General features: G+C 44.3%; 1 protein-coding gene across 1 annotated transcript in view; it reads left to right on the plus strand.

Annotated features, from left to right (window-relative positions):
• Positions 1-23,033, plus strand: part of dock1 (dedicator of cytokinesis 1) — a 187,177-nt gene that overhangs the window by 49,803 nt on the left and 114,341 nt on the right. The window contains exons 19-25 of the mRNA XM_008285509.1: positions 4,358-4,455; positions 6,884-6,973; positions 8,616-8,716; positions 8,791-8,919; positions 11,060-11,168; positions 14,486-14,556; positions 19,044-19,150. Coding sequence (XP_008283731.1) covers positions 4,358-4,455; positions 6,884-6,973; positions 8,616-8,716; positions 8,791-8,919; positions 11,060-11,168; positions 14,486-14,556; positions 19,044-19,150 — 705 coding nt within the window. The remainder of the gene's footprint in view (positions 1-4,357; positions 4,456-6,883; positions 6,974-8,615; positions 8,717-8,790; positions 8,920-11,059; positions 11,169-14,485; positions 14,557-19,043; positions 19,151-23,033) is intronic.

Genomic DNA, 23,033 nt, shown 5'->3' on the forward strand with positions numbered 1-23,033 from the left:
AGTTATTGCACATAAGTGGATGTATGTGGGAGGAAAAAGTGCAGCAGTAGCAGAAGCAGACCAGAGAAGTTTATAATGGAGCAAGTCCAAAATGTAGTGTTTGCACTGAAATAAACTAACTTGTACAACATTATAGTGACGACTGAGCCCACAGTGAGCAAAGACATGACAGGAGCAGAAAACTAAACTCTACCTTCACAGATACACAGTAAGTTAAAGCAGAGAGGTTGTTTACAGCTGTCACTTCATCACTTGGATTAGTTTGTCCAACCTGGAGGTTCGTACGATCGTCCTGCTGAGATATTTCAGAAATGTCGCTGCCTTTCTACATTTAACCAAATCGAGTGTTATTTTTTTTTTAACAGATAAAAATCACAAACTTTCAAATAAACCAAAACTTTCTCAAGTCTGGAAGTATGAATGCATCATCCGAGGATTAAAAACTCTTAAGCGCTTGAACTCTTGTATCTCTGCTTAGCTTCATGAGTGTGGGAGTTGCAAATAATTCTGTGCCTCTTTCAGTTGAGGAGTCGTCTCAGCACCTCGTTATATGATTTAAAAAACAAGCGACACACGGTAGAAACCTTCTCTCCACCAGCTGACATGCTAATGCTCAGGCCTCGTGTGACCTTGTGATGAATCTTTACTGTCTCGTAAAGGGAGAGGAGAAAAAAAAGTCTTTCCTGTATGTGCCCCTGATAACATGCAAACACTCATAAAGCCGCGGTAATGAGGTCACTCTGGGACGACGGGAGAAGTCTGTTGTCAGAGTGCTTCAGCGTATGATGTGTGAGAGAAAGGGGGCGTTGCATGTTGTTACAGTAATGTTCCCTTTGGGGGTTATTAAGTTTAGTCTGCGGTGTAAGTTGTCATTTAAATACAGTTGTGCGCGCCCTCCCACTCCGCTCAGGGGGCGGCGGTGTCAATGAACGAGCGGTCTGTGTTGCAGACGGAGAACCTGCCCACACTGATTACGCCGGGCAGAGGAGTAATGCGAGCAGCTCAGACTGCTGCCTCGACTCTTATGTAGATAGGCGGCACACGAGAAGATATCAATCAGCGCCTTTCTCTGACCCCATTTGTCCGCCTCGCCTTCATTGCTTTTGCTTTTTCCCCCCAGTGTGAGAGTAATGGCGTGTGCGTCCCGCAGAACAGCTCCTCTGCTGATGTTTACCTGGCACTTGTGCCGGTAATTTGCAAGGCGCCGATAGGTGCTCGGGGATCAGACGGCCTTGTCGCCGCACATTGAGTTTGATTAAACAGAAAGGTGTGTGTGTGTCACAGAATATGTCATCCCCATGCGAAAGATGAAGGAAGAAGGTTTAGGCTCTTTTAATAAAGCAACACAGAGCTGATGTGACTGTGTCAGAATCAGGCGGCTTTATTAAAACCTCTTTAACTTTGTGAACACCGAGCGGTTTCTGGGTGTTCTTTTTGCTCACTGTGGGCTCATTTTTCACTGCAGTATAAAGTCCTACGTCTCTATGGAAACGGCACAACCACGGCGAGAAGCAAAAGTCTGGTGTGCAGAATAACAAAGTTAGAATGTCATAGATTAGAAAAAGCAGAATTGAAAGTTCTTTGGTTATTCATGGCACAAAAATTAACGTTTTCTAAGTGCCAAATACTTCAAACAAGCAGTGGATCTACATGCTATGGATGTTTTGTTTAGTTTAATCAGAATTTTTGGCACTGCAGAGGTACTCGTGGCTTCCTTGTTGCGCCGAGGAGCAGAGATTTGTTTTGTTTTCAACAGAATCTAGTCACTGCAAACGGTTTATTTTTAAATAACTGTAGAATAAAGTGATTTTGATTGAATATCCTGATTAGATTAAGCTTTGATTTGGTTGTTTTTCTGGAGAAAAACCAAAAGTCGCACGTGATTAGTTCAAGGCTCGTAGGAAAGTTAAAAATCCAATGATGCTGTCGGTGATGAATGGTGCAGTTTTGGGGATGTTTTTTTTTAATATAACATGTCTTTTAAACCTGCTCACAGGTTGGGTAGCTCTGTTGCCTTATTAGGTCCAATTTTTTTTGCAGTTTTTATTCCGAGGTATACATGTTCTAACTCCTTTATGGACTTAATGTAGTTTTTCTGCAGCTGAAGTGTAGAAACAAGCTTTATGAAGACGTCACCGGCACTGCGGCCCATTTAATGTTTTCAAAAGCAAGTTGTCAACTGTCAGAATAATAAACAAATTGTTTAATAACTAAAACAGCTCCAGGTGTGTCTAAACTTCTCCATCATCGACTCAGTTAATATTCACTTCAGTCTCACTGGTGGAGGTTTATCCTGAAAACATAGTTGTGCAAAAGGGGGGAAAAACCGGCGAGCACTTGAATGCCCCTCGCAACAGACTGCCTGGTTCATACACATGACACCTCGTCGCTGATCCCCACATCTGAGATGAAACGCTCTTTTTAATTAAGCTCGATTTATGCAGGCGGTCCCTCAGCGCAGGAGGCTCGTGTGAAGTGGCTGCTGGCTCTTCCCTGGGTATTTGCAGTGTGCTTCACTAAACGGAGGCTGGAGGAGAAGCAGAGATATAATGACAGCAGAGCCGAGAGAGATTCTGGTCCAGCGAAAGATATTAACATAACGCTCCTACCTTGGCTGGAAAGAAAACAGATTTCACGAACAAAGCAATTTTCAAAGTCGGGGATTCTTGTGAAGCCGCTCTGACATCAGCGGGTTTTAAAGGCCGGCGCTTTTAAACTTTACAACCACACACAAGGTTGTTACTATTAAGGGGGAAAAAAAGAACAAGCTATTAAGTCTGCTTAGTAGTTTTGTTTGCTTCTAAATAATTTTGTCAGGCAAACAAACATTCAAATGATGAGTCTTAGTCGTGCGCTGACAGTGTAACCTATTTTCTCAGAATTAATTATTCCACCACTCTCCATCTGCCAGTTTTGTACAATCTTTCAGATTTGGCTGCCTGCAGTGACATCTATTCTCAAGCAGATGTTATTTGTTGAAGGCACTCTGTTGTTTTTTTTTTCTTCTCCTCCCTCCGAGCAAACCTGATTTCCCCCCAAACTGTGCCTCGCTGTCCCATGTGCTCCACACGGTTTGGCCTCCAACAGCACCGCCCCGGCGGGACCGAGACGCCTGATGATTTGTCCTCATTTTATTCCATTAGTCTCCGCGAGGTGCTAAACCGTCAATTTCCAAATCTATGTCTCCTCAGAGGGGATCCCTGGTAGTTAAGACGGGCTATTGTGACTGAAGCCTGATGGGTTGTCAGGGTAACGGATGACGGGCATCCATCGCCGTGTCGCCGCGCTTGACTGACTCTTTGTCGGCCAATCAGACGTGGCGAACGGAGAGAGGAAGTTGCGGGTTTCGAGAAGAGATGCTGTCGAGCCAGGCAGGGTTTTCATTTACAGACGACTGACATTAATTGATTCATCTAATTTGATCTGAAAATTAAATGGCAGCTAGTTTGATAAGAGTTTGGTTCCACGAGGTCATTATTTGCCTCTTTTCTCTTTTTAAAATGAAATACATTTGGACGGACTAAACAAAACCTTTGAAGAGAAAAAAAATAATTAATCTGAAAAATAACCAGCTTATCAAGTGATGGGGAAATTGAATAGTAATTGCCGCGCTACACCGGAGTGATGGGTTACGGCTGTTCCAGTGATTTAATATTGTGCTTTCATATTGTTGGGAGCTTAAGAGATTAAAAAACATAACATTTACGCAGCAGCAGCGTCAGAGATGCCCCACGCTGTATATCCTCCCTGACCTTGCCCTGTAAATACCTTGTTCTTTATTTAATGCTAGTTTTCAGCCTCAACACTTAACACAAGATGACATCACCTGGGTTTTTTTAGAACACATTAGAAGCCTTTTTTTTTTTTTTTACACCGTTGGCTGTGACTAATACGCATCTTGATGTTAATTTGGCTTCTATACTGACTGATATCTGCTGAATTTCTGAGTAGCCACCTGGCTTGAAACGCCTGAGAGATGGTCGATTGATGTCCACGGGGCTGGCGTAAACACATCCTTAACAAATTGACACAAATGTGTTTTTTTTAAAGCTCCCAATTTGATAGTCTGCCAAAAGGTGGTCTGAGCAAGGGCTCCCTCGAGCGTGATTAATCACATCGTGACTCATCCTCTTGTGCCTAAATTCATTTTCCTGATTAAAGTGAGAGATCTAATAAAAACCACTAACACTGTATTTTGGAAATTTACAAGTGAATGCGTGGGGGTGCTTCCTCGACAAACGTCTGACGCTCATTAAATCCGTATGCTCGACCTTAATTGTCATTTCTCGCAGATTCTCACGTTCTCTTCACACACGCTGTTGGATGAATTGCGGTTTGTTTTTTTTTCTGTTTGCAGTGGATCTACTGGGCCTGCTGAAGTGGCGCTCCAACACCAGCCTCCTGCAGCAGAACCTCCGTCAGCTGATGAAGGTGGAAGGCGGCGAGGTCGTAAAGGTGCGAAAGTCTTCCCCCCGCGGCGACGCTTTGTCACGATCGTAACTCGCTTTCTTGCTGTCATTGAAAAGCGTCGTTCCTTTGCTGGGTAACAGATGAGCAAAAAAAAAACAAAAAAGATCTCGACAGCTGGTGACATAAACAATTTATCCACCAACAATCCTCAACGTTCCTGAAAGCTACAACTTCCTGGCAGCGATTTCACAAATGGTTTCACCGCCTGTCAAAGAGAACAGGTTGCCATGTTTTTTTTTTTAAAAATGTCTACAGGAAGCAAACTCCTGCCTACAGGAGGGGAGGAGATGACCTGCTGTCAGAAGTATAGACAGGCCATTTAGGTGCTCAGCGGGAGGCAGATGAGTAAATCGCTCTCCGGAGAAAGTTTTGCATGGACAGGTAGGGTGCCTGGCAGATTGTAGTGTATCTGAAGAAGTCCTTCACCCAGACAGTTGTGATCAGGCCGGATAGATGTGTCACCCACAGCTGGACCAGTTCATTAAACCACAGGGGTGTGATTGTTATTACCACTGCATTAGCATTCAGTCTCCTCAGAGTGCTTCGAGGCTGTCGGCGGGCAATTAGGTGACATTTTCATCTTGGCATTTAAAAGACAATTTATCAACATTAGCGGCGGGCATAGACTGTACATTAGACGCTCGCATGTTGGATGATGGATAAATACTGTTTTTTGAGGTTGTGTTTTTATCCTAATATCTTCCCTTTTCATCTCCCTAATGTGATAGTGGTTTCTGAATGAGCAGGTCACTCCTCTGCCGTCGTTGCCGTGCGGCGTGGCCTCGGCGAGATTGGATTGTGCTTCAGACTCAGCGCCGTGTTTGTTTCTCATTGAGGAGTTGATGAATCTCATCCATCCAGAGATGACAGACCAAGAACAATATGGAGTGATAGCTCTGTTTTCAACACTTTTACATCTGTTTTCACATCGCCTCAGAATTGGCTGAGTAAATGGAGCATGTTTCCCCAGAGAGGCAGGGTGTGTGTAGTTAGTGTTTCTGGAGGTGCCGCTGACAGGGAAATTATTGCCGTCTGTACGACGGGACTATATTGGCTCATGTTAACAGCTGTAACGGGTGTGTAAAGGGCAGCATGTGGCACGATAGCACAGCGAGGGCTCTGCTGCCGTTTGGTTACACCTTACAAATTATATGGGCTCGTATATAGCATGTTAGTGTAGTTTATATTCAGGATCAGGATGATGATTTTTACAGTGCAGTACAGTATTATTTAGCTCACTCATGTTGAATATTATATATATTTAAAAAAAACAACGTGTTAAGAGTTTTTTTTTACATAAAAAATAGTGATTACTGAAAAAAAAAATAATGCTCAGCTGTAATCCGATGGTTTTTGTTCACATTATAGTGATTTAGTTTTATTCTGCTGCAAGAGAAAAATGCTAAAGAGTCATGCTGGGTTTTAATGTCACCATGCATCAAGGGTTGATCAAACAATCATAAGCATACCTGATTAAAAACTGGTCACCATCCCCATTAGTGCTTGTAATGCTCCCTGGAAGTCCTGTGATGTCAACCTGTGAAGCATCTTGTTCCACAAGTGTTCAGTCTCCTAAACTACGTCCAAACAGCGATTTTTTTCACTTTAATATCATTTCGTGGAACAGGAAGAAGACACAGGGAGTCAAATCTGAGGTGGGAGGGGAGTGAGGATTGTGTTGCTGAGGCCCACAAAACTGTGACGGCACTCTCATGCCATCCTGCCACCGTTCAGGTCATTTGTGCCAAAATGTTTTTCCCCCTCAGGACGTTATAGTAAAACTCTGCCTTGGCAGTCCAACCCTGGGGGATCAGTTCCTGGTGCCCAGGCACATGAATGTTAAAGAAAACAAGGAGCATGCTCTTGGTGTGCGTTGTCCGGTTTTAGAACCTGCAGATTCTTTCGCTGCCGTTTGGTGATGACCCCTGACAGTAAAGCTTTCTCTTCCCAGCTGCTGACTGACACAGAATGCGATGTTCTCTTCTCCAGTTTGCACTCAATGGAGAAATCACAAATCACCTACCAGTGGTGGCAAAATTATGTGCAACACAGGTTCCGACTCACACATACGTTGCACACACACCCTCTGCGCATTCCCACCATCAACAAAACTTCTTAATCAGCCCTCGTACATCTCGTAAATCTGTGTTTGTAGCTGGGATGTTTATGTCTTATTCCTCTCGACGTGCCAGATTGAGTCATTTGGCCCGGGGTCATTCATCACTGTAATGTCACTCCCAACAGAAAGAAATCATCATCACTCTGACTCAGTTTGTTTAAAAGAACCGTGAAGATTTATGTTGTTTTGTTGTGAGACTTAAGACTCTGCGTATCCACACCTTCTGAGCGCTACGTCTTCTTCTTCCTCCTCCTCCTCCTCCTGCCGTAACCTGCTGTGCATCTGTCATTCCAGTTTCTGCAAGACACCCTGGATGCTCTCTTCAACATCATGATGGAAAACTCAGACAGCGACACCTTTGATACTCTGGTGTTTGATGCCTTGGTAAGCAGAGACGCGAGCAATAACGGAGCGTAATTCATAATAGTGGTTTCTGTCAGTGGGAATAAACACTTGGACACGTTTACAGCTCCGATGCAAATATAATAGCTTGTGAAATGCTTCATGTGCTGAAACACTTCTTGATGGGCTCGCCTGCTCTTTCTGTTCCCCGTTTTGACTTCATAACAAAACCTGTTTGCTGTGCCGACTGTCTGTTTTCTGTCCTGAGCTGCGAAACTACGAGGGGAAAACAAACGATTTGTTTCTGAGGAGAACAGTAAACCGTCAAAGCATTAGAAGAATAATTTTCGTCTGGTGTTCTACAGGGCTACAGAGTTGTAGTTGCTGTTGCACATTTTAATGAGTTCGCCTCGCTGATTGTGAACATGTAGTGAATGATTGTATGGGTCTCTTGTGCATTTCAGCCCACGCAGTGTGTAAACATCTGGTAATATATGAAACCACACCCAGTCCCGACTGATCATAATTAAAAATGTTTGACTTTATTTAGTTTTTTATTCGTTTATTGACTTGCTGCAACGATGGCGTGTCGTCAGATTAAAAGAAATGCACTCTGACACAACAAAAAGAACTTAATCATAGGATGCCAACAGCAACTTTCTTCTGCTGGTAAAAAGCACAATGCAAATAAAGGCGATGCCCTCTCTGTGGCATAAGGAGGAAAATATAGCTTTTCCAGTTAATGCTTAGTCTGCATTTGTCAACTTGCTGCCACCAGCCTGTCTAATGAGGCCGCCCCCCCCGTGTGTGCAATCAATGAAACTCTTAATATGTTTTGTCATCAATTATTTTATTATCCAACAGTAAAGATGACTCTTTGCTCTATACTTGGCAGGACACACCTTCACCGATCGTTTTATTACAATCAAATATTAATACAAGGAATATAATGCTGTAGTTGGCAGGTAGCACGTTTTTTGGGACTGAATATGTGCAAAAATATGCAGAGCACACGCCTTAACCCTCCGCAAGAATGTTCCAGGGTTACACCTTAGAGAAAAATGCCTGAACTGGTGCAGCTACCTGCCTCTGTGTGTTAACGCTGCAGTGTTGTCCAGAGGCAGGCGCACATTTACACATTTCTATCATGCAGTTGTCTGTATTTTATATATAATGGGTTTAATTGGTTATAAAATAGTAATGGTGTGTTCCTTATAAGCTCATAGAACAGCCCAAGAACACTTAAATGAGTTTACAGAGGGAAGTGCAGACTCACTACATCTCCCTGCTGCATCCATCTGCATGAATTTGTAGCACCAAGGTAGCGTTCTCATTGAAGTTAGTGCAGAATTTTGATTGCACAATTTTGTCAACCTTCACAAATACTGGATTTATTACATGACGAGGCGTCGGGCTCGGTCCTGTGCCGCCGTCTGACATCACGGGGCGCATCTGAAAAGAGCAGCTTTGGCTTGCAGAGTAAAGGAGGTGGAAATTGTGTTGCCGGGTGTCCCAGATTATCTGCAGGCAAGAGAATTCAGAGAAAATGGCTTTCTGCTCAAATGCAATCGTGTTTAATTTGCTGCTCTGTTTCTGTATATTGAGTAAGACAGGTGGACTTTTTTGTTTTCCATTCTGAGGCGTATGGTTTGCATTTTAATGAATGTCTTTGATTCTCTGACAGGTGTTCATAATTGGACTTATAGCCGACAGAAAGTTCCAGCACTTTAACCCCGTTCTGGAGACCTACATTCGAAAGCATTTCAGCGCTACACTGGCGTACACGTGAGTTCGGTTTCTCTTTGGATTTATATTCCACTCTGTGATCAGCTCGTCACTCAGACTCGGTGTAATTGCAGGAAGCTGACCAAAGTCCTGAAGAACTACGTGGACAATGCGGAGAAGCTGACGGAACAGCTGCTGAAGGCCATGAAGGCTCTGGAGTACATCTTCAAGTTCATCGTGCGCTCCAGGGTCCTCTTCAACCAGTACGTCCTGATGCACGCCTAATATCCAGATGTGATTATGCTGTGCACTTAACAGAACAAGCACCATCACGATTAAGTCTTTTGTACTCGTGAGCACTTCAGACTGGGTTCTAACGGACCCTCGGTGCAGCTACTTCATGATAGTTTTTGCTTTTATTCACACGATGTCTCACCAAGTGTAAAGCAACAGCTGCAGTTTTACAAGACTGAACGCACATATGCGGATACAGCAACGCACCATCTGTACTTCTAGGACAGAGTGGATGTTTTTAAATCGAAAGTTTTCATGTCTTGAAGTAGTTCTGTTTGGTCTCGTTGGACTTTTGTGGCAGTGAAGAGAGAGATGGGGAACGTGGTGAAGGAAGTAGAAGATTTGCATGTTAACAAATCACCAGCTGGGAATCGAATCAGAGCTCGTGTGACACGCACCCCGAGTGTTTGGCTATCGGGTTGTTCTCTGAATAACAGTTTGGTTTCACTGTTATGTCGTAGTAAAACCAACGTCGTGTGCAGCGTCGGTTGTGTCCTCGCCGAACGCTGCAGCTGTGCAGCAAAGTTGAAGCTGGGTAAAAGTGAACATTTGGGTGGGGTAATTTCTCTGGATGTATTTATAATTGGCTGTGTGGATGTTAAATGGATGATAATGCTGCAGAGCCATGGAATGAAGCTGCTGGTGGCTGATGGGCTGATGTATGATCCTGGACTAATTGAGTGTGCAGAGTTTGATTGGTTTTCTGTCCTATGTCTAGAGGACGCCCCGTCCTTTACCTCGTACATCAGCCCACGGCGGCGTCGCTCGCTCCCAGATCTATGCATGTCCCCATTGTGTGCCAAGCAGCTTCCTTTGCTGATAAAAAACTCTGAACTTAAAGCTTTGTGTTCTGTCATTGTTGGAGCACTTTCTTTGGTTGGTTGCCAGCATCACTTCTGTCAGGCCATCGCTGCTGCTGAGTCAGAATCAGAGTTTGAAATTCTTGTGAACTGTAAAGTTCGGCCCGTTGGATCCTCTCATGCGGGTCTGACAAGAAGGTGCCAAGCCTACGTCAGCAGGTGTTGGGCTTTTCAGTGCAGACCAGCGGAACATTTCTATAAAATTGGAGAAGAGCACCTTAATCAGAGTTTTCCCCCGTGACATGAGAGCGGTGTGGCTGTCCAGAGCTCACTGAGCTCCTCGGTGCTGCAGGTGAGCGGCAGCTTTAAGTAATTGTTGTTGTGGGATCTCTGAGACGGATGCCTCTAATCCCATGATTTCTGTAAGCCCTCAACAGTGACTATCCTGTACCATGTAATACCCGCATCCCCGTGAGATATTGTAGCACCACAAAACCCACGGCTCTGGAAGGAGGCCAGTGAGATCTGATGCAGTGGGAGCAATCTAAACACTTCACCGCTCTTTGACCTGCGTCCCTCTGCTTCAGTGTGTTCGAACCCGAGTGTTGGTTTTTATTTCTTTAAGCCGGAGCGGTCGACACACTTAGTTGCTCTGCAGTGAGTACAGCGTGGCTCATTTCCAGTTAATAACCAGTTTGTGGAGATTTATGGGCTCTCTAAGTGGGATAAAAAGCATTTGCATTTTGGGGGGGATTACGGAGGAAGCCCCGCTTTGTGTTCCCATGTACTTAGAAAACGGGAGAAGTGTTTTCGGCAGTTGTTGTGCGATTATTGGCTTTTTGCTCGCTACAGTCTCTGGACAGCGTTTGCTCCACATAACCAAACCAGCAGAAGAGACATGAGTAGTTCTACACCCCAAACAGAACTGAAAGTAAAGCCGGTGAACCCTAACATGACATTTGCTTTCAGCTCCTTGCGCAGTATTCCAGGAGAGTCATTAGCATAGATCATTAATTTTTCTGATTTTTGTTTCCACATGGCAGCAGGCAGGTGCTTCGGGGTCTTGTCATGTTGTTTTAAATGCTAATCTGGCTGGCAGCGAGAGTGATGTCTGTGGTTCTGATCCAAGAGTATTTGCATTGATAACACACACGCGCGGGCCTTTCTGCTGGCTGCTTTTAATGATTTAACAGGGAAGCATCAAACTCTTGTCGTTTCCCGTGCAGGTGGGGCTGTTTACACAGGGATGAAACAAACAACAGCCTTGTGATCATCTGCCAGTGTAATTCTCTTCTTCATCTCCTCCCAGGCTCTATGAGAACAAAGGAGAAGCTGACTTCATGGAGTCCTTGAGGAACCTTTTCACATCCTTTAATGACATGATGAACAGTAATTCAGAGAACACTGGCATGGTGAAGGTAGGCTGATTATCACACGAGTCCAACCGCATGCTATCGCTCAAACTCGCTGCCAAGCAAGAAAAAAAAAAAAAGAGCTTCTGCTGCATGAATAGTAAATAACTGCTGCTGTGTGAATAGTAAATAAATCTGGTGTGCTTAGATTTGGATGACATATTCTGTAATTGGCAGTGCAGTGTGTCTTCTTTGATGTAAACTAATGCAGCAGCTTATTAGACATTAGGACTCCTTCTTCTCATCGATGTGTCCTGTGCATACTGTTTGTTTCCTTCACCTTTTCCTCGTCTCTCTGTGCAGATTTTTCCAGATCTTTACCTTCTGTTTTCCTGCATGTGAACTTGTTAGAGCTGCACAAAAATAAAAAATAATAATAAGAGGGATAGGCTCCCGACCCTCGTGAGGATTAAGCGGTGCACAGATAATGGATGGATGGATAATAAGAGGAATATTACAGCGCATCTTCAATTTAAAGGGCTATTTATGATAATTAAAGAGCTAATTAAGTATATCCAGATATGTAAATTTCCACTTTCAGATTTATTGGGAATATTGGCATCAGTTTTGAAAACATACGAAGCTGGAAATAAGGGAAAAAAACCATTAGTCTAAGTCCAAAGTTAATAAAATCCACTCGCCAGGGTTTCTCAAGCTCGCTAATAAAGACGCAGCATCTCGTTTATTAAAGCTGCACAAAATGCAGCCGCGGTCTCAAGTGGGGGGTTTTGGATTATTTATGCTCCCGGCCAAAGATATAATTCACCACATAATCCACTGTCAAATCACAAGTTGCCATTTTTTTTTATGCTTAGCTTTTTGAGCAGATTAAACAAACAAGATTTGGATAACTGGGCTTTAGACGTACTCATAGCAGATTTTTGGTATGTTTGGGCAGAGCCGGGCTATCTGGTTCCGCTCTAAGCTACAGTAATCTGACCGTACGCCGGCCGTGGCTTCATACAGTATTTATTAAACACACACGAGAGCGGTATTGATCCGATTTCACTGAAAATGGGTGTTTGCCAAAAATATCACATTATTTCTTTGTGCTCCGGCCTCAGTGTTGTTTGAGCTGAAATGTGACCGCAGCATGTTTGTAGTTGGTTTCGGTGTCTGCTCTGAGGAAACACAGCCTGCAGTTCAGCCTGAAAGGTACAAGAAAGGGATTCTGATGACATGTCTGGATTTTAAGTTTAGATTTGGTTAAATTGAGAGAACAAATCTGGCTATTTCGTTTGTTTTTACACTTCCTGGGTCTTATAATTGGTGCAGTTTTTGCAGTTTTTGTAAAAGACAACATGCATTTCAAACCCACCGGTTGCTTTCAGGGTAGAATTAGTTTTAAAAATGTGATTTTAAAATGCTAACTATACTATATTCTATGTCTATATAACATTTATAAATGTATATGTTGTAAGAAATTAATACAAAACCAGACGTTTGGTTGTAGACTGGAAACAAATGAGGACTATTATTTTTTTGTGCAGCTCTAGATTTTCAGATTGTCCTTGCATCCACACATTATATATGTCTGCTCTGTGTTTGTCTGTTCCTCTATATGTGTTTGTTTTTTTCCCCTCCTGCATTTTCACTCTGACCTTGCCTGTCCTGGTGTTTGGGTCTCCTCTGGCCTTCTGCTCTTTAGCTGCTCCTCAAGGTATTTATCTCACTGCCTTGCTCCTTCTACCTTTAAGCTCTTTCCTTTTCATGCATTTCATTGTCTTTGACCCGAAGCTCGGTGACCCCACATAGGCGACAAACACCCCCCGGGATTAGTTTTTGTGCAGCAAAAACCGCCTCCCCCCTCCACACAGGCTCACATACACCTATGCTTTCAGAGATAACATAATCACAGGGTACATGCACCTTGGCACACCTACAGTAGATCCATGTGCACACTGAACCATACGAGAAGCTCAGGAGTCAATTAGGAGTCAGTTGCTGTGTAATTGGGTGAGATATTAGCTTTACTGTCAGTAAATTAAAAACTGATCTTGAGGAACGGGCATGAAACCGAGGAATCCTGGTTTCTTCCCAAATCCACCCTTGTGAAAGCACTGTGACAGGTGGAAGCTAATGAGCGGTCCCATTATACCTCCCTGGGAAAAAAAAAAAATCTGAATCCTGATGAACATCTGGACGTACCTGCGCACATGAATATTAAAGCTTTGATAAACACACACACACACACAGAAAGAACATAAACAAACACACACACAAAGAGATGCCGCCGTCGGCTGGAGATGCATTTCTACCGACACTTCACACAAAAACATCCCCTCACAACAAGTGGGAGTTTATCTGCTGTTAAGAACAAAGTGGGGAAAAAAAAGACATTCGGTTTTTATCAGAAAAGACATTTGATTGAGTCAAAGTCAAACAGCATCTTTGAAATCCAGTTTTCAGTCTCAGGTGAAGGTGTGAAGTTTTGCATATTAAAGCAAGAAAAACATGTAATAAGATGAGAGTAGATTAAAGCAGAATTCTGCTTGGATGACACGACTTTAATCCTCGGAAAAAGCATGTTTTTGCTCTGAAGCTGACACGTTAGGAGGTGTTGTGTTAGACAGGAGATCTCTTACATCCTAGCATGTAGCTCCCGATTGTAGCGGGCGACGTCCGGCGTGCTACACCTGTATAGCCGATCGACCTTTACGAGACAGACTGGCACTGGCGCTAATTCGCACAGATGCTGTATAAACACTCCAACCCACCTTGGCTGGCATTTAGCAACAGTCAGGTAGCGAGAGAAGTGTCAGCTTGGTTAATCATTCCCATTACGAATGGATGGCTCTGTAATCAGTCACCGTGTGCATGCTCTTGATGATTTTATTCTAGTATTGATATGCTAATGCGAATCTTATCTGGCTCTATTTATCAAGGGGGGGATATTACAAAGATATCCTCCATTGATCCTGCTTTATTTATTAAACGTCTTAATCCCGTAAATTAATAGAGACAGCCTGGAATTCACCAGACTTTACAGGAGCTTTATTACCGGTTATATGCACCTGAGCATTAGCAGGAACGATAAGCACACACAGCTCATCAAAAAACAAAAAGTGTTTCTTCTCGGTCATCAGCTGTTTAAGTTGTGTCCTAGTTTGCGGCCCCACAGAAAGGCAGAATGTGTCGACGACGACATGCTGTTAAGGTGCACGGGAAACCAGGACAGCTTAATCAAGCCGCCGCTGCTGCTTTTATTTGCAGTTTCTACCTTGCTTGTGGAAAACACTGTCTTACATAATAGGAGACGGAGCAGCTTATTAAATATCAATAAATGACTGAGCTGCTTTTTTCTTCTCGTTCCTTCGCTAAAGGGCGCCGCGCTGAAGTACATTCCCACCATCGTCAACGACGTCAAGCTGGTCTTTGATCCCAAGGAGCTCAGGTAATTTCACTTGTTTCACTTACATGCCGGTTGATGATTATAACAGGGGTTCTCAACTGGTCTCACACTGGGACCCACATTTTCCCGTGGTCATGAAGTCGCAAAGAAGGAGGAGGAGGAGGTGGGAGGAATATTCAGAGATCAAAATTGATGTCCCGATTCCAGCACAGCGAACCAATAGGTGGCTATTCGGGTCCAGCCCTAGTATGAAAATCCACATCTTCAATACTCCGGGTCATATTTGCGCTTTGCTATCTTGCATCCCAACATCAACACAAACTTAAAATGAACGTCAAACAAACTATGGCTGTCAAAATAAAAGTTTTTTCAAAATAAAAAATAAGTCCAATCCATAGACTGCATAAAAGATGGACGCAGCAACCGACCCCGAAAAATGAAGCCAACCCGGAAGTGTCAAAAACCTGCAATATCACTACGTCCACTAGCTGCTGGCTCCACAAAGCCCTGGCTCCCATAGACTGGAAATGGAAAAGAACTGATCACAGATCATGAAATACCGCATTCCTCCAGCTCAGGACTTTTTTTTATTAGTTTTCATGGTCAAGTCCAGAGATCAGGTGGCCAATCTGAAAATAAATCAATACTGAATTTTTAAAAAATCGTCCACATTTTGTGGGCCAAGGGGCGTGGCTGGCTTGATTGACAGTCGGCAGCGACCATACAGACGAAGCGAGCAGAAGGCGGTAAATGTGGGCGGGCAGAGAGGGCCCGCCTCTCAATCCGTCTGACCAATCGCTGCTCCTATGGCTCCGCCCCCCTCCGAGGATTTTTGCGTCACTGGCTCCAAAAATCCAAGATGTCAACCAGGAAGTAGCAAAACCCTGGCTTCATGTTCTCAGTGCAGAAACCAACGGGTGACGTCACGGCAGCTACGTCCATCTTTTATACAGTCCATGGTCCAATCTGAGACGCACATTATATATTATTTATTTTTGACCAGCTGTCCGCTACCCACCCAGAACAGGTCCGCGACCCACCAGTTGAGAACCCCTGAATTATAATCTGTGAGGTATATGTAGAATTGTAGAGGTGAAATGTACATGTCGTCCTGTGAGCTCTGAACCAGGAGCTTCAACAGCACCATAGTTTAAATCCAATGTATAGAAAATTCAGAATTAAGTGTCATTTTTCTGGGTCTAAATTTCTTACTCCATTTGAAGTGTTGTCTTGTATTAAAATGTCACGACAAGCTGGTGGGATGCACCGTTCGGTTGTTGTCCGCCTGTCTACCTCTGGGCTGCTTTCATTTACCAGCTCAGCATTCACCAGCTGTACTGTACGGCCCGGGTTGCCGTGGAAACTTAGCCGCTGCCACACTCAAGTGTCCATTTCAGTTATCTCCCATGAATGTCATCGGCTGTGGCTTAGTACGTGCCTCGGCGTGTACTCGAGTATTAGAAGCTCATGCGTGAAGTAGTTTATCTGCGATCTGTGTTTTACAAAACAGAGCGTTAATATTCTGTTCTCGTCACCTGAACGACTTCTTCTGTTCGGAAGTAGACGCTCGCAGTTGTGTCAACAGGAAGGTGACATTGAGAGAATCAGTCGGTTTGCCAATAAAAAAAAAGAAATGACTCCTTTTCTAATTGGTAGATTTTCTTTCTTTTCAAAAGGTCTGTGAAGGATGGTGCCATAAATCTAAGAATGATTTCAGGATTCTCTTTTCAGTTTTCCTTACCGCTAACACGAGGAGTGATTAGTGAATGGAAACTAGACGTACCATTTCCCACAGTGGAGGCCACATGTTCGGTGACTGAAGCTGTTGTTTTTTCATTAAATCAATTAAAAGTGACAAAATCAGCCCACCTCTGCTTGATCAGAGTTCTGAGACTAAAAACGTGTAGCTGCGCTCTACTTCCACCAACATTTGGCCATCGGCAGCAACGCTCTCGACGCTGGAATCTATTTTTATGGCGGCTCAAAGACTGGCACAAGTAGCGCTGCTACATGTAGGTGTTTTCCAGACCTTGAAATGTGCTTTGCCTGTTCATTTGCAAACACTCAGCGAGAAGCCCTTTTCCATTTTCCAACGTCCAGCGCCTGGGCAGCTGCCATTTCCACAGCAGATTTTGGGCCACACAGGGCTCCCATTTCCTGCTTCTGGCCTCCAATCCACTCCAGCGCTATCACAGAGGAGGACAGTCGCTCAACACATCCATTCTGTCCGCCGTGCACCACTTCTCTGTTCACCTCTCGGGACTGATTTTTTTTTTTTTTCCCATTTCGTTCACTGTTTACCGAACACGTCGCCAGTTTCTGACATTAAACATCTTCTAAAACGAGTGAGATTTAACGAGTGTTGGCCTTAATTGTGTTGTTCATGATAAGGCGTGCTAAAAAGTGAACCCCTTTTTTAAAATCTTTGACTTTTAACTTCCCAACACTCCCTCCGTGGGTACCATATGTTGTCCATCTATGTCCCAGACACATCTATGAGCTTGGAGGGACGGTGTGCGCTGCCATCAAGATGCAGATTGAATTACTGGATCACACCTGTCCTTATTGGCACCTCCACTCAAATAAATAATATATTTGTAATTAAGATTATTCTCACTGCAGCTACAATGAGGTGAGACGGCTCAACGAGGAACGCCAGATGCTCTCGCCGTCTGAAAAAAGGGAACGACGTGAGGAAAGCATTTAATTTTAGCCTTAATTCTGAAAACTGTGGTCCTTAGGAACCATTCACCTCGCCGTAAATCACAGACCTGGCTCTTTTTCCCCCGCTTGAGCAAAGGTGGCATCAGCTGTTCCTGTTGTTAGCACAAACCTGGCTGAGTGGCTATGCTGGAGGCGACTAAATTGAAGCCTTGGGGGTGGGGGTGTTTCATCCCCTGCCAGAACCTTTTCTCTCCTCCTTGAGCCTCAGCTTGCCAGCATAATGAGCATCCGGCCTCCTCGTTGAGGAGAAAAACTGTCAGCTTTTATGTGTGTGCATAAATGTGGATTTATCTTTCGGGCTCCGAACTGTTGAATGTTCACGTTTGATCTTTTTGAGCTACATGTCGGGTTGTCTTAAAAACACCCCCAAAAAAACTGGAAGCATCCGTTTTAAAATGTTTATCTGAATGGTGTTCATTTGTATTCAAGAACTAGAAAAAATGATTCAGAGCAGCAGCTATGGGGAGCAGAGGAGCCACATTTAAAGGTCCCATATGGTGAAAGTCCATTTTTATTGTGTTTTTTTGTGGTTGTTATAAACTTGGAGGTTGTAAATATGAGGATGTTTCCATTCCTTCAGCCTCCCTGCAGTTTGATAGCCTCCCAGCTTTGCAAGCCAGTCGGACGCCGGCTGTTCTGCTTCACGCTGTCAGTCGCAGAGAGAGTCTTCTTCCTGAAGGCGGCGTGGACGGCACGTTTAAAATCAGAGAAACAGTCAATGTAGAGCGGATTTGAAAGACACGTTCTGGAGAAATGTTTTATTAATTTGCTTGAAAGGGGGCCAATGTGAGACCTTTAAAGAGTAATCAAGCCGGCGGGTTTGAAGGTTGCACGTACTGACACAGGTGCTTCCACTTATTTAGACTGATGAGACTCTTCCAGGACCTGTGGATTTACTGGGCTGAACTGATATTTCGCTAATTCGGCTGTTGAGCTCTCGTCTGCTGATGAGGGCTGTGACACGTGGCTGAAAGTTCCAGTAAACACTGAACTGAGAATCCATCCATCCATCTGCTATCTATACACCTTAATCCTCACTAGGGGGTCTGGAGTCTATCCCAGCTGACACCCTGGACAGGAAACCAGTCTATCACAGGGCTACACTTAGAGACAGACAACCAAGCCAATTTAGAATCACCAATTAACCTCAGCGTGTTTCTGGACTGTGGGAGGAAGAACCCGGAGAGAACCCACACTGCACGGGGAGAACATGGAGACTCCACGAAGATGTCCGCTGGGGAACCAGCGACCTTCTAGCTGCGAGGTGACGGTGCTAACCACCGAGCCACCGTGCAGCCCTGAACTGAGAATTGCCAAATTTCTTTTAGCGAGGTCAATAATGCACCTTAAGGCTACTTCATTATATAGAAGACTTATCTAGTAAACCCTTTGTGAATTAGGCAGTCTAAGTAAATATATATATTAGTGGTATGTCTAATTAAAGGAATCGAAAATCCTCGAAAATATGTCCAACAAGATGATAAACACCTAAAAAGCAAAGGTACTTGATGACTCCTGTAAATCTCTCTTTTTCACTGATTTTGCAGCTTTGACAGCTAAAGTCTATCACAGCTGAGATAGCAGATCCGATGGTGAGCTGCTCAGAGTTCATACGAGTTCAACTCTCCTTTACTTCTCGCTGTATGTTGTGATGTCCTCCACGCTTTGCCAGAATATCTGAAAAGCACCTGTACACCTTTAATTGCGTTTTGGATGATTGCTCATGGTGGAAAGCAGTCAGCCAGCCCAAGATGCCTGATCAGTTTGACCTTTTTGTTTTCATTGTCCTCCCTCTGTCTCCACAGCAAGCTGTTCACGGAGTTCATCCAGAAGGTCCCTCCGGGTCGCCTGGTAAAGCAGAAGCTAGACTGTCTGATTGACATTGTCCACAGCGATCTCTTCACTCATCACGGTGAGAACACATACGCCACAGACTGTATTCACAGTTCTCCGGTGCATGCACCTTCGCTCACGGTTCAGTAATATAGGCAATCACACACACCACCTGCCACCCCTCGGCAGCCCTCTGTGAGCCCGCCGTAAAGGTCATTGGTGAGGCGGAGTGGAGATCCTTCTTGTTTTCTAAAAAGTGTGAAGCATCCCCGCTGCTAGAATCACCAGGACTTGTCTGAATCTGAAAATCAGCGTTTCCATCTGTGCAGCCTTAAAGTCTCAGCTGCTCCTTTTTCCGGCTTTATTATTTAATCCATCTTCCTTAAGTGTCTTTATCGGGTGATTTCGGTTTATGTTTTCCCGTCTTTGTCTCAACCCTGCAGCACCGTCATATACATTCACACTTTGGTGCCACGCTATCGTGTATTTTGTCCATATTGCACTAATGTGAGATGTGTAGGCCAGGTTGTAAAGTTAGTTAATTAGAAAACATACCTCCAGGTAGCCACGGGCTAGACTGCAGCCCGTGGCAGCCTGAGTCCAGCTGCAGTGATGATCGGGGGGTTAAGCATTTTTGCTGGAGGCACCCGTCCTCTTGGGCCACGTTAGGCTCGGTTTAGACACAAACACATTACCGGTCTGTCCTGCGGTGGCGAATTAAAACAAAAGTTTGTTTTCCGTTAAAATAGCAACTGTCTTTTAATTTGTCTGGCGGGGACAACACATGCCTTGGAGCGGCAGCCGGCTAACATAAAGGCAGCGGACATCCACCTGCACGGCCCCCCGTCATCTGCAGACGTTCGCTTCAGCGCGACTGCACAGAGAACAAAAATGGAAGTTGAACAGAGTGTAATGGGAAGTGTGTCCCACTCAGTAAGTCTGATATTGAACATAACGCAGTGTAAATGTCACTGCCTTCAAGTTAATGATCCGGCCTTTTCATAATTTAGAAACACAGAATTTGTCTGAGTGGTGGTTTTGGGCCAGTTTAGTGAGTCGCTATTGAAGGGCAGTGCTCAGTGCTTGGTCCTCTGGTCATTACTATTGATCTGTTGGTGTAATTGTGCGCAGGCCAGCCTCCCTGATGCTTGTGAATGGCCTGCTGATCAGCAGGAGGAGTTGTTTGTGAAGTCGGTACGGATTATCCCGTCGCTCAGTTCTCACAGCTGCTCCATGCGCTGGAGCATCTCCCGTCATCTTTGAGGTGTATGTGCTCAGCAGCGGGGATGGAGGAAGCTTAATTGCCAAGTAACTGTGGCCTTTCTGCGTCAGTATCAAGCTGCGCTCTGCTTTTGGAGACGCTTTGTTAAAGATAATAACCACTGCAATGAGAGAATGAGTCGGCCGGTTTGTGAGGTGGTCCAATCAGCAGCGGTAAGTGCCCGTGCTCGCGGGGCTCGCCGTTAGCTGCATCCGGATCCCCAGGTGGTCCCTAAAAGGTTCTCCAGCCTGCCGGTTCCAGAGTGAAATGTACCGGAATGCTTGGAGTAAATAAATGCTCAGCAAGAGGCACCTACGAGCTCACTGCTCAGCCTTTAGTTTCAGATTCCTCGTGCTCATTAATATTCTCTGACTGTCTCCACTGATGGAAATGTTTTCTTACCTGTAGGCTGCAAATTCATTAACATATTAACAGTTTCTGTGTGAAAAACACATCTTAAATTAGTATATTTCAATCCCCAATGGGCTTAATTCTGTTGAAAATTACTACTTCAGAGAATAGGGCGACATCCCTTTCTTCGCCGGTTTCATGTACGAGTATGAAATTGAAATCCTGTGTGTTGAATGCGATTGGTATGCAAATCCCTGCTGCAAACGGAAACTTTCCCAATTCAGGAAAAGTGTTTTTGTTTCCCCCTTTTTTTTATTTTGGAGGCACAACGTGGTGTCACCTTCACCGCTGATGATGTCAAAGGAGGGCACATAAATCACTTGCAAATGGGCTCGTTGGAAGAGAACAAATATGTCCGATGCTCCTCTTGGTCTGTGTTTAAGGGGAAAATTACTGTAGCGTCTAAAATCTGTTTGCACGGGAAGTTTGAGGAGAGCGCTCATGGCCCGGCCTGATAGTTCCAGTCGGGTTGTCCCGCTCCCACCTTGCTTCCTCGTGTCTGCAACGGTGAGCGTGCACGTATGTTTACGCTCACTTGTCCATTCAGGTGTCTGTGTTTTTATGTGAGGAGGCGCAACGAGAATGAGGTAGAAACAAGGCATTAAATACCTCAGATTGGAGATTTGCTCTTCTGTTCATACCCCTGGGAATCACACACACACACACACAAATATGTATAAAAACACACATTTTCCCTTTAAGCTGTATCGGGCAGATAGCTTGGTGCTCCGTTCCACAGCACCGAAAACGTTTCAGTGCAGACATGGTTGTCACTTTGCATCAGGGCCGGCGAACAAGTGACAAGGCAGACGCTTAACACCCATAGCATTTATTTCCAGATGTATAAAAGTAAAAGCTTCATGTGAATAATAGATGCATTGTACATCAGCCTGTACGAGAAGAGGAGGATATTCGCAGATAATTGGTGGTAGTTTTTTAGTCAACACATTTGTCCTTGATCTCGAAACTCTTGTCAAAGTTTTTGAAAAGCGACGAGAAATCTGTACAGCTTGAGATTGCTTGTTTGGATGGAGCTGCTATTCCAAGGAGGGCCAGAGTTATTCCTAATAGGTCTCCAGGGACGGCAGAGTCAAGGAGTCTAAAGTTTTGGTCCAAAGTGAAATCACTTGACAACTAGGATGGTTAGACACTGGGAAAAAAAAAAACCTGCCGTTGTGATGTTTAGTTTTTCTGCAAACAAGCAAAGGAATTTTTAGCAGCTGGCTTGAACAACTCATTCCAGAATGATTGTGGTGATTGTGGTGGATTTATGAGTGCATCTGCACAGAACATTGGATAAAAAAGCAGCAGTCTGGAACCTTCCTAACACGGTGCAGCCCTGGCACCGGCTTTCAAAGTAGTTTGTTGTTGTTGTTGCTTTGGATGCTGTTCAGATCTGGCTCTGAGCTCCTCAGACAAAGCTTTGTGGTGCTGATTTAAATGGTCAAGCAGATTAGTTGTGTTGCCTCCTGTCGTGGCAACAACCGCCCGACGTTGCAGACGTGCTTTTTCTGTGGCTGGAATATTTCCATCCGACTGATGCTTCCTTCTGCAACCAAAGCTTCCTTTTCAGTTTTTCTAGTCGTGCACATTTGGAGCCTGCATATCAACGAGCTTCATGTCTTTTAAATGAAGTTTTTTAAAAAAAAAAACACCCATTTAGAACAAATTATCAGACAGACTTCTCTTGCAGATTAGTCCTGCAAAATTAAAAGCAGTTTTCTCGTTCGTATCAAGCAGCGTAAGAAGTTGGATAAACCCAAATGATGCTGGGAGCTTTCTATCTGATGTGCCCGGTAAGGATACGGTGAGAAGTTGGTTGTAAGAGGATGAACGTTGCAGATTTTGATGACCCTCTTGTCACGTCCCGAGTCACGACACTTGGCTCAGATTGTCGAGAGACTGCCTTGATATTTGCCGAGCGAAATCGTGCTCCCTGAAGAGCGAGCGTTTTCCCACTCCGGTGTCAGCTCAACCTCTCGTCTTGTGCCACGTATTTGCCTTCGCACGCAGCAGCAGCGCTCCAAATGTTATCGGTTAATTACTGTGAAGTCGAGCCGCCTCTGTGGCTGCAAAGTTTTAGTCACAAACAGCCGCTTTGTTGATTTATACCATTTTTAACATTATGCAGGAATCCATTTGGAGCACATATTTAATTGAAATGCTTTCATCAAGCAGGAGCTTCCCCGTAATTATTTTTTACAATAGGACCATTAAAATCGAGTCGAGCAGCTACATGAGATTTCCTAGATTGCTTGACGAGAGTAACGATGTAATTGATGCACTAATC

Source organism: Stegastes partitus, unplaced genomic scaffold (assembly GCF_000690725.1).
Source record: "Stegastes partitus isolate 25-593 unplaced genomic scaffold, Stegastes_partitus-1.0.2 Scaffold405, whole genome shotgun sequence".
NCBI classification, from domain to species: domain Eukaryota; kingdom Metazoa; phylum Chordata; class Actinopteri; family Pomacentridae; genus Stegastes; species Stegastes partitus.